At 33.4% G+C, this 11,034-nt stretch overlaps 1 protein-coding gene across 2 annotated transcripts in view; it reads right to left on the minus strand.

Annotated features, from left to right (window-relative positions):
* Nucleotides 1-8,422, minus strand: part of LOC106768158 — a 26,567-nt gene extending 18,145 nt beyond the window's left edge. Inside the window, exons 1-6 of one of the 2 annotated variants that reach the window (XM_014653140.2) lie at nt 8,404-8,422; nt 3,308-3,417; nt 2,954-3,208; nt 2,645-2,704; nt 2,214-2,306; nt 1,613-1,841 (exon numbers count right to left, since the gene is read on the minus strand). In XM_014653140.2, the coding sequence (XP_014508626.1) occupies nt 1,613-1,841; nt 2,214-2,306; nt 2,645-2,704; nt 2,954-3,208; nt 3,308-3,313 (643 nt within the window). In that variant the 5' untranslated portion in view covers nt 3,314-3,417; nt 8,404-8,422. The remainder of the gene's footprint in view (nt 1-1,612; nt 1,842-2,213; nt 2,307-2,644; nt 2,705-2,953; nt 3,209-3,307; nt 3,418-8,403) is intronic. The other variant, XM_014653139.2, reaches the window with a different exon arrangement.
* Between the last annotated feature and the right edge of the window lie 2,612 nt (nt 8,423-11,034).

Below are 11,034 nucleotides of genomic sequence, written 5' to 3' on the forward strand. Positions count from 1 at the left end.
TATTTAGTTTAAAAATTAGTACAATTCAGTTTAAAATTAGTATAGTTACTAATTCAGTTCAGTTTATATTGTAGTTTAGTTAAAATTAGTGTAGTTTACAATTTAGTTAATAGTTCAGTTTGTGTAATTTACAATTCACTTAATAGTTTAGTGCAGTTTACAGTTCAGTATAGTTCAGTTAGTGTAGTTTACAATTCAGTTAATAGTTCAGTTCAGTTCATACTGTAATTTAGTACAATTCAGTATAGTTCAGTTCAGTTTGATAAAACAAAAAACAGTTCAGTTTAGTCTGTCTGAACTGTTTTACAGTTCAGTTTAGTCTGTCTGAACTGTTTTACAGTTCAGTCTGTCTGAACTGTTTTACAGTTCAGTCTGTCTGAACTGTTTTACAGTTCAGTTCAGTTTTTAGCAGTGCAGTACAGTTCAGTTCGATTTGCCCACCCCTAAAAGTCACCTTGGTATCAGAGCCATGATTAAAGTCTATCCTAACAAGTTCTAAGTGTGCATTTTTGTTTCTATTTCACCCATTGTCGGGCCAATATTGGACCACCCAATTTCTACTATCACGCACGAGATGTCTATACCTCGGCGTGAAGGGGGTGTGTTGGAAGTCCCACATTGACTAGAGATAAGGCCAATTGGTAATATATAAGTAAGGTGCAAACCTCACCTTACAAGCCGGTTTTGTAGGGTTGAGTTAGGTCTAAAACTCACTTCTAATAATCTCTAATCAAATAATAGGAATACAAGAAATATCCCGCTCAATATAAGCTAAAATTTCAAATAATTCTCATGCTGGGGGAGTTAATCATCCATACATTCATATAGATATTAGAATTTCTGAGTCCAATTCAAATAATATATCACCATCACAATATCAATATATAATTACACAACAAAAAAGTTTGATTCAGACTCTATTTTTCCTCCTTTCTCTTGTTAAATAGAGATTATTTTTTTTACCAAATAGGAGGTCCCAATTCAAAGGTAACATCAACATGGCTAAGCTCCACAATTAAAATATAAAAGAGTATATCAATATTAACATTTTGGTACACTTGTCCAATTTTATTAGTCAGAGCAAAATCTCATCCAATTTTTTTATTTTCCCACCTGACTGGAATAATTCATTTCTCTGAATTTTCCTTCCTCTAATGTACCAATCTCACTTTATGCTTTAAATTTTCAACAACAATTTATCCAAAACTCTACACAGCCTTTAATACAGTGATTTCTCATCTCTACAAACTCTGCATACTTTAATGTATGCATCTTTTGTAAATGACACCAGACAAGGCAGAACAAATGCATTTGCCTTGTCAACAAACAGTGTAATATGTGTTTGTGTATGCCAAAGCTTATTGGACCAAAGTTCTTAAAATCTTCAGGTAAAACCATTTAAAAAATTGCTACAGTGAACAAGGAGTAAATGAGAACAAATTCACTCCACAGGAGTTCTAAGGATATTTTTACCTATATTGACCAAAAGAAACTATGACCCCTTCTCAACTCAAGGTAAAACATATAAGCCCACACACAAATACATATACATGTATGCAACATTATGCTTAAAATTAATAAAACCATTAAATTAAAAGTGAGTAACACTCACATTCAGTTTCAGAGTTAGTGGATGCTGCAGTAAGCTGCTCTACTATTCTAGGCACAACATCAGCTCGAGTAACACCTCCAACTGCATCAATATCAGCCAGAGCATCCCAGTTAGGAGTGGGTATCCCACCACCGGTGCTCAAACCTTGGGAACCAGTGTCAGACAAAATTCTGGCCAGGTAGTAATAGACATATCGAAGAACACTTCTATCTTCACACTGCTGATTAAGCTGCACAACAGGGACAAGGATACAAAATTTTATCAACACATTAAGCAGGGGGAAACAAAGTCCAATAGGAACATCATTAAGACATAATGATAATAATAGAAATAATGATGATGATGTACATTGTAAAATCAGCAGCAGGACTGTTCACTAAAGAAAATTGTCACAAGTATGCCATAGGCTTACCAAAGACAAACCTAGGGAGTAGTAAGTTTCAATTTAATAAATAAAAAGAACAACACAGGCTGCACTGAAGACAAAAATACTAGTACGAAAACATTCGAGCTCTAGGGAATAAGGACATGCCACATACATAAGAGAAGACCATAAACATATTATAAGCAAACATTTGGGTTCAAAGGAGTTGAAGAATACCATGAGAAGAGAGGGAGCCAATGAAGGGTCCACAGAATTATACACTGCAAGTTTTGGAAACACTTGATGCACTAATTGCCGTTGAGAACTTTTCTGAAGCCACATTATCATAATAAACAAAACATGAGAGAATAGACCAACCACAGAAGCATGTTAGTGAACCTACTTGAATAAACATTGTTGTGAACACTCATAAGAGAAATAAACAAAAAGATAAACTGCATAACTAGTCAAATCAACTAATGCACTTAACTTTTATAAAATTATGAACTTAACTTCTAAAGAAATTTTATTTTTCTAAGCTTAAGTGCGGAAGTTGATTTAGCTTATTTAAGAACCTCAATTCCTTTTATTTACTTCTCCTCTAAGTGCTGGTAGAGAAGCCAAGTTTATCATAACAGGAGTCTGGCAGAGAAAGTGCTAACACTCACCTGATCAGAAGTGGCAGCTAGTTCGTGAATGCTTCTAGCGAGTTGTGAATAAGAAACTGGCTGCAAAAGCAAGCGAGAACGAAGATCAAAACGCACAGAATCACGCACCACCAATACTATCTTCCGCATAAGACATGACTTCAATGTGCAATATCATATCAACTAAAATCTACTTGGTAACAACACCGAATTTTCAAGTACATATGCAGAAGCAATGTAGCTGCACTCAAAACTAACTGATCCACTACGCTCAACAAATTCAATTACGAAGCAACACAAATTCTTGCAGAAGAGGCGACATCTATGTACCTTTTTCTTTTGTTTTTGCGGCATGATATTGGTCCTAACTGGATGCAAAGCAGCTTTGGCAGCAGAAATGGTGTCATTCTGGATCTGGAGCAACGCCGCTCTCTTCGATCTCTTCTCCGCCAGAGGCTTACCTAACGCCGAGGGCAGAGATGACGATGCCGTCGGCGCCGTAGATGTGGCCGCAGACGACGATGACGTTGTCGCCGTAGTAGGGTCTGCCGTTATCAGATCCATGAGTGTTGTTCCCGACGAATCCTAACCAAAATCAAAGTTAAGAACGTGAAGGTTGGAGTTGGAATTGCCAAGGAGATGTAATGAGTACGAATGAGAACTAAGCACAGAGTGAGGATTTACAGCCATTTGCTTGTGGTGTGATGGAAGGATCCCCTTTCGCTGTCTTCTCTATTGTAAGCGCTACGCTAATTCGTCACCGCGGGTTGGCCAACCGTGAGAATGGACGAACTCTGCCATAGTTTTTATTCGCTTTTTTATTAAACTCTAGTTGCCCTTCAGACAATTTTTTTTTATGATTTTTAATGTTAATTAATATGTTTTATTAATTAAAAAAACAAGATTAGCCTTCTTATATAAATAAATACATGCGCATTTTCTTATTACGAAAAAAAAAATGTGTATTGAAAAATTAATTGTTACAATGATACTAAAACAAAAGAAACATATATTATTAAATTTATATATAAATCATAGAAAGTGTGTACATAAAATTATTAATTTTAATAGTAAACAAAATGGAAAGTAAGTATAAAAGAATAGTTATAAAATATAACTTTTTTATAAATGTGAAAATAAAATCAGTTTTTTAATTTATATCATTTAATTGTTTGTTTGCGTGGATTTATTGAAGTATAGCACTTGCTCGTAACAAGGATTGAAAAAAATATTCAGAAGTATTTAAAATAACATAGTCCAGCAGTCTTGATATTGGGTGGTTGTGAGTTAAAATATAGTTTTCAAAAACAAAAACAATAATGTAACATGTTCAAAAGTTACCTTGGAATTTTTCTTGAGAAAATTGAACTTAGAGTATTCTTTTTTTTAGACTTAGCATAACTTATATATTCAAAAAGAAACTTTAAAAATTGAAAACAACATCTTGACTCAAATGGTAAAAAAAGTCCATATAAATGGATAATATGGCTAAAATAAAATCTATAATGGAAATTAAATAAATATCTCATACTTTTAGTAGAAAAAAAAAATTTAATAGATATAGATATAAGAATTATGCTATCCAATTAGTGAATAATTACTATTTATTATTAATGAATTTTATTTAAATATTTATTTAAATATTTATTTAAAAATAACTAAATAAAATTATTAATAATAAAATTAGTAACAATAAAAATATGTTTATGATTTAATTTTAGAAATTTACATTCTTATGTACACTTACAAAATTTAAAAAAAGGTTAATATTTTTAAATATATATTTTATGATATAACTTATTTTTTATTTTCGAAAAAAAAAATATTTATCTGGAATAATATTTTATAATACAATTATATGTAAATCATGCTTTAAAATTAACGTTTTATTCAAGTTTATATTTAAAATTATATAAAAATGATTTTATTCGAAATTAAAAAGATGCAATTAACTTTTTCAAGTATCTTCAGTTCTTAATATGTATACAAAAATTGGCAGTTTTTTTTTTAGATAACGTATTAATAACAACGGAACAAAATTCTTTATATATATGGAATAGGCATCAGGTAAACCGTGGTCCGTCCCTCTGTTGCCAATGCCATTCATAGACTCTAAGTTGGAGAATAATCCCAATAGATATATAAATCATAAAAAATTAAAGAATAAAAGTAACTATACATGTAACTTCTGTTCAACGTAAATGACCTGGTTAACTTTGAAAAACGTTAGTTTGATAATTGTTAGTATTTTTATTAATAGAGAAGTTGAATTTACAGTCTCTTACATTCTATTTTTTCAAAAAAATTCAAATTAATCTTATAATTTTTAAATATTAGTAGAAGAAATTAATTAAACTTATAACTTCTCCTTTCTTCCTTTCCAACTTTATCCTTAAATCATCTTATAAATCCTTCAAATCATATTTTCTTAACTTTTCTGTAATTATATTTTGTGATTGAAATAGTGATTGATCATAATTATTTTTAATTAGTCAAGGATTTTAAAGTATAATGTTATATATGTTCTCTAAGTTTGTCTTTGTTGTTCATTTTGTTTGTTATTGGGAATAGCTTAAGGTTTTATATCTAGAAATTACTATATCTCAAATTATTCAACTTTTGAATAGTATTTTAATTGAGTGGGTGGTGTTTCTGGGTTGTTTTTTACATTAAAAATTGTGAAAGGTGATTCCAGTGTGTTATATCATTTTCATGCAACTCATTGAGTTGCCATCTGTCCCGGAATCACGACGGGACGACGATCCAAAAAAGAAAATGATTTTGAAAAAGAGAGTTTGGAGTCGCCACCATAGTTTATTCTGAAAAACTACGGAAAAACTATAAAATGATAAAGCACGGTCCACGAAAACCAAAGATTGGGTTCGGGAGTCAATTACGTGCAGGGAAGGTATTAGCACCCTACAACGCCTGCCCGAAGGCAGTACCTTTAATCAAATGTGCAAATTTAATGTGGTTTGCAAAATGTTTAATTTCTCTTAAAAAAATAAAACTCTAAAGAAAACAAAATATTTTTTGTGTTTTTTGTGCCCGACAAGGATTGATCTTGCTCCTAGGTATTCTCAGTTGGACTGAGAAATCAGGGTTACGTAGTTCTTTCAAACCATTTGGAAAATTTGTTTGGAGAATTGTTTGGAAAATTTGTTTTAGAATTTGTTTGGAAAATTTGGATTTTTGGGAAAGTGAACCTGACAATGACTAGCCTTGCTCCTACGTATCTCCACTTTTGACGGAGAATCAAGGACAACGTAGTTCTGGCTGAAAAGTTGATTGTTTGCTTGAGAAAGGATGTTTTGGTATTTTTGTAATTTTTATGTAAGAAAGAAAAAGAAAAGGTCTTCTAGCACAAGGACGATGCGTGCAATCAAGAATCCTTAAAATATATTTTTAATTTTTATTTATAGAAAAGAAAAGGTTTTCTAGCACAAGGACGATGTGTATGATCACACATGTGCTAGACCCCTTAAAATATATTTTTAATTTTTATTTATAGAAAATAAATGGTTTTCTAGCACAAGAACGATGCGTGCGATCACACATGTACTAGACCCCTTAAAATATATATTTTTTCTAATTTTTACTTAAAGGAAAGAAAGGGTTTTCTAGCACATCGCGTGCGATCACACATGTGCTAGACCCCTTAAAATATATTTTTAATTTTTATTTATAGAAAAGAAATGGTTTTCTAGCACACGGACGATGCGTGCNAGCACACGGACGATGCGTGCGATCACACATGTGCTAGACCCCTTAAAATATATTTTTAATTTTTATTTATAGAAAAGAAATGGTTTTCTAGCACAAGGACGATGCGTGCGATCACACATGTACTAGACCCCTTAAAATATATATATTTTTTTAAATTTTTACTTAAAGGAAAGAAAGGGTTTTCTAGCACAAGGACGATGCGTGCAATCACATATGTGCTAGACCCCTTAAAATATATATTTTTATTTTTATAAAAGTATATTTAAAAAAGGTAGATAAATATTTAAAATGGAAACAAAAGGAAAAAATAAAAAATTAAATAAAATAAAAATAAAAGATAAATAAATAAATAATGATAAAATAATAAGTAAATAAAAAGGGGTGTGAAGATGCTTAAATAAGAGAAGGGGGTGTCTAAGCTATTTTTTCTTTTATAAACAGATTGGGCCTAAGCCCAAGTGGAAAAGGGGGTGAAAACGAAACAAGGGGGCTGCAAACCAAATTAAATTCTGAAAACAGATTGGGCCAAAGCCCAAGTGGAAAAGGGGCTCGACTTAGAAGAAACGGGGGTGCTGAAAAGGTTTTGTTTATTTTTTTGTCTTATATATTCTCTCTTTTTTTCTTAGAAAAAGGAAACGAAAGCTGGAGCCCAAGGGCCTGGCCCAAGGCTTATTCAGCAGCAGAAACATGAGGGGTTGTGCCTTCCCCACTTCATTTGGCCATTTCATTCAAAATGAGACTTAAGTCTCTCTCCTGAGAAAACCCTAGATGCTTCACCTTTGCCATTCACGTCTCCCCCCCTTCAACCAACCGTCACGAACTACAGTCCACGGCGCCGCCGTCTTTACCCCCGACCTAATCCGCCACCACGCCGTTCTCACCTCCACCCAACCGGCAGCCGCAAACTGCGGCCCATGGCGTCGCCAGCGACGACGTTCATTGCCGGAGCCGCCAGACGAGGCGAACACCCTTCCCCTCTCTACTCATCGCGTGCGAGGTCGAAACGCTCTCCGACAGTGAGAATGGGCATCGCCGCCGTTGTCAACGAAACTGGGCGTTGCCGTCGTCGCCCCCACCGCCTCCAACTTCTCCGTCCCCGAGAACGTGACCTCCAAGCTGACCACCACTTCACAGTTTCTCACCTTTTTGTCTTCGACTTGGTCATGAGACAGAGTTGTTCGTCAGTGATCCTAGAGGAGAATACTACAGGGAAAAGCCATTCTAATGGGAGCAAGGTGGCTGCGAAAAGTTTATCGACCCAGTTTCTTTACACACATGGCTCGGACAGGAAGCGTTTGCCGAAGAAAATCAAAGCAATTAGCCATGTTCGACTTCCTGTCAACGCTTGAAGCCGGGATAACCACGAAATCGTGGTGGTGTGAGATAGAGGAAGATAAGGACGGTGGTGGTGGCGCCGAGATTAACTTGGAATTGGGTATTTGAAGTGGGAGTAGTAGCGGTGGTAAGTTTGATTAATCAATACGCATTGGATTGGATGAATGTGGTTGAGGGAGCTTGGGTGCTGCAGGTATTTAGTGGCTGAAATCGAGTAATGATGAGAGAGGTGGTATGGTTTGCTTGTTTGTTTTGATTGCAGGTGAAACGTGGCCCCGCGATTAAAAGAGGACGGATTGGTCACATTTGAAGCAGGTTGAAGCAAGTGAAGGACGAACGGGACATGGTATTTGTTGTTCTCATTCTGAGGTGTTTTCTGTGTAGTGTAGGTTGAAGAGATGCATTGGCTTGGAGAGGGGTATAGGACCGTGATAGAGCAACGAGATGGTGCCGGTCATAACAGGAAAAAATGATGAGTTGAGATGTTTGATTTGGCTGACTTACTGGTAAAAATTTGAGCAAATTCTATGAATGCATCCGATGGGGAAAAGGTTAAATAATGGTCAAGGAGCACATACACTCTTGGCATGGTATTTGTGAATACGGCGAACGAGATATAGCAAACTAGAACCAGAAACATATATCATCTAAAATCTACAACCCAAGAACATGAACATTTAAGCATGTGAACAATGAAGCTCTTTTCACTAGGAGCTTACCTCTTACGCTTATATCTTCTCTTCCTTCCAGCTTCTTGCACGCTCTTTTCTTCTCCCTAGCTCTCTGACATTGTGCTTTCTCTATGCTCCCAGTGATGAATCGGTGCCGGACAAAATGATGCGAAACAATGGTTAGTACCGGGGGTGAGGAATTGGGAGTGAAAGAGGAATCTCCTCCAGGTTAGGATGTTAGGATCGGTTTTTGTCTGATGGTCTGCTCTCATTGTGATGGTCTCGTGCTCTCTGCTCTCTGTATGAAAAATGTTCCCCCCCTTGAATGATTGTGATCCCGGTTCTCATGAAACCAATTCCTCTGCCTCTCATCCAGGCGTATCCTCTGACTTGAGATTTCTTTTTTGTCCTTTTCCTTTTTCGTGTTTTTACTGATCAGTTGGCAAAAGCCCTTCAAACACTCTTTCCCCCTTGATGCATGATTATAGCTCTGTGTAGGGATTTTTGGTTTGTAAACTGTGATCACGTTGTTGCAGAGGGGAACGTTGTTGCAGAGGGGAGCAGTAAGCATGCTAATACGGAAGTCGTCCTTGTTTGACCGAAAATGGGGAGGAACACGTCTGCAAATTGCTAAAATCTCTTCTTTCCTTTTTCTTTTTTCTTTTTATTTTATTTTTTGTTTTGTTTTGTTTACAACTTTTAACATAAAAATTAATTAAAGTAACATAAAAATTAGAGTAACAGAGATAAAAATAAAACTAAATAAAAAAAGAAATAAATGAAATAACCCTAAATAATAATAAAATAAAACAAAAAACCTAATATAAAAAAATGAAAAAAACACATTAAATAATACAAACTGAAACAAAATTAGAATCACAAAAGACATAAGATAAAATAAAGTAAGATAAAATAAGATAAAGTAAAAAACAAAACATTTATTATTTATTCCGAACGAAATTGATTGTTTACATATATCATTTTCATGCAACTCATTTAATTTTTCTTTGATAAAATGATTTTTAAGAAATTGTAATTATATTTATCTAGACTTAAATCTTATGTAAAAAAATATAAGGAGAAGATGGAAGGAAAGTTAAGAGGAAGAATGTCAAGTGTTCGTTCACATGAAAACGTACAAAAAAGGTTCCTATAGGTTACTACAATAGAATTGAGGTAGGAATGTTTCATGATTACACATAAATTATTTACAAAAACAAACTTTATACATATTACAATCAATTAATTTATTTACATCATCTTATCAGTGTAGTGTCTTTTTAATGAATTATTTTTTGAAAAGTTCATAAATGATATCATAATTGAATGTTTGCCTTGATAGCCGACTAAAATTATTCTAATTTTCACATTAAATGAAACAATTAAAAATCATATAAAGAATAATGATTTGTAAAAAGGTTAAATTATGAATAGATTTTCTATTATCGAGTTCATTTGATAAAACTTTACTATCTCTTTTGAAAATATTTTTTTTTTAATCTTCACTTGCCTCCACTTTAATTTGTTTTTCATTTGCTCTTCAAATCACATACCATTATTGGGTTCACGATAGAGAATCCTACAACACTATCCGATTAGAATTATGAATTACTAAAGTTATTTTTTTGGTATTTTTAAAATTGGATCTATCATTTTCTTTTGCATGTGAGTATAATTTGGTTGCATGTGGCTCAATTGTATTAAAATTAACTTCTATTACCTTGAGTGATGCTCGTAGAGCTCTAAAAATACCTCTTCAACAACTATATGTTGTACATAACTTAATCTATACATTGGAACATCAAATCAATGATATGAACTTATCACTAAGATATCAGACATGCAGACAATCTTTTTTTAAAATTTATTGTAATTTGGTATATTTAAATTAATTGATGTGTGTGAGAGATTATTGAATATGAAATTTGTGCTTTGCATATTAAATTGATTCTCTTAGAGGTTACATTTGAATTGATTGTGTGGAATGATATTTAAGGCTTCTATTGAGTCATTTTAGAAATTGACTTGAAGAATTAGAATAATCTTTTGAGCTATAAATACCATTTAAATATGGAGATTTGTGTATCTGAGTTATGCATGCTCGTTGGACAAAAGTCGGAGGAGGTTAGCTTGTTGGGCGAAAGTTAAACCTCATGTTGTACTGAGATTTAAACAAAAATTTGATTTCATCACTAATGTAATATAATAGTAATTAAAGTGACAAATCCATGGAGATGGTGAAGTCAATCCAAATTATAAAAATGCAGATGGGGTGAAAATTAATATAAAATGCATATTCACTCCATTAAAATGCTACATTATGAAGTATGATATTATCTACATATAATGTTTATAGCTTGAGAAATGTTGTATGCTCTATGAACATGTAATATCATGAATGCATATGTAGTAGGTTAATAAAATATGGATGTGGAATGAAATGGACAAAACAATTAACCTAAGTATACTATGCACATGATTAAGAATCACATTTAGAATATAAGTGTGGTAGTAACTCGCATGAGAGCATTAGGGATTAGTCTCTAAATGCATGGTTTATGCAACCTAATGATCAACTAGTTTGCAAGTGATGCAAACATGCTTTATAACATGAAATGAACCCAATATTGTTTAATACGAACAAAAAGTGAAAAAGACTATATTTAATCTGAATTGTTT

This window comes from Vigna radiata, chromosome 7, assembly GCF_000741045.1.
Source record: "Vigna radiata var. radiata cultivar VC1973A chromosome 7, Vradiata_ver6, whole genome shotgun sequence".
In the NCBI taxonomy this organism is placed as follows: Eukaryota; Viridiplantae; Streptophyta; class Magnoliopsida; order Fabales; family Fabaceae; genus Vigna; species Vigna radiata.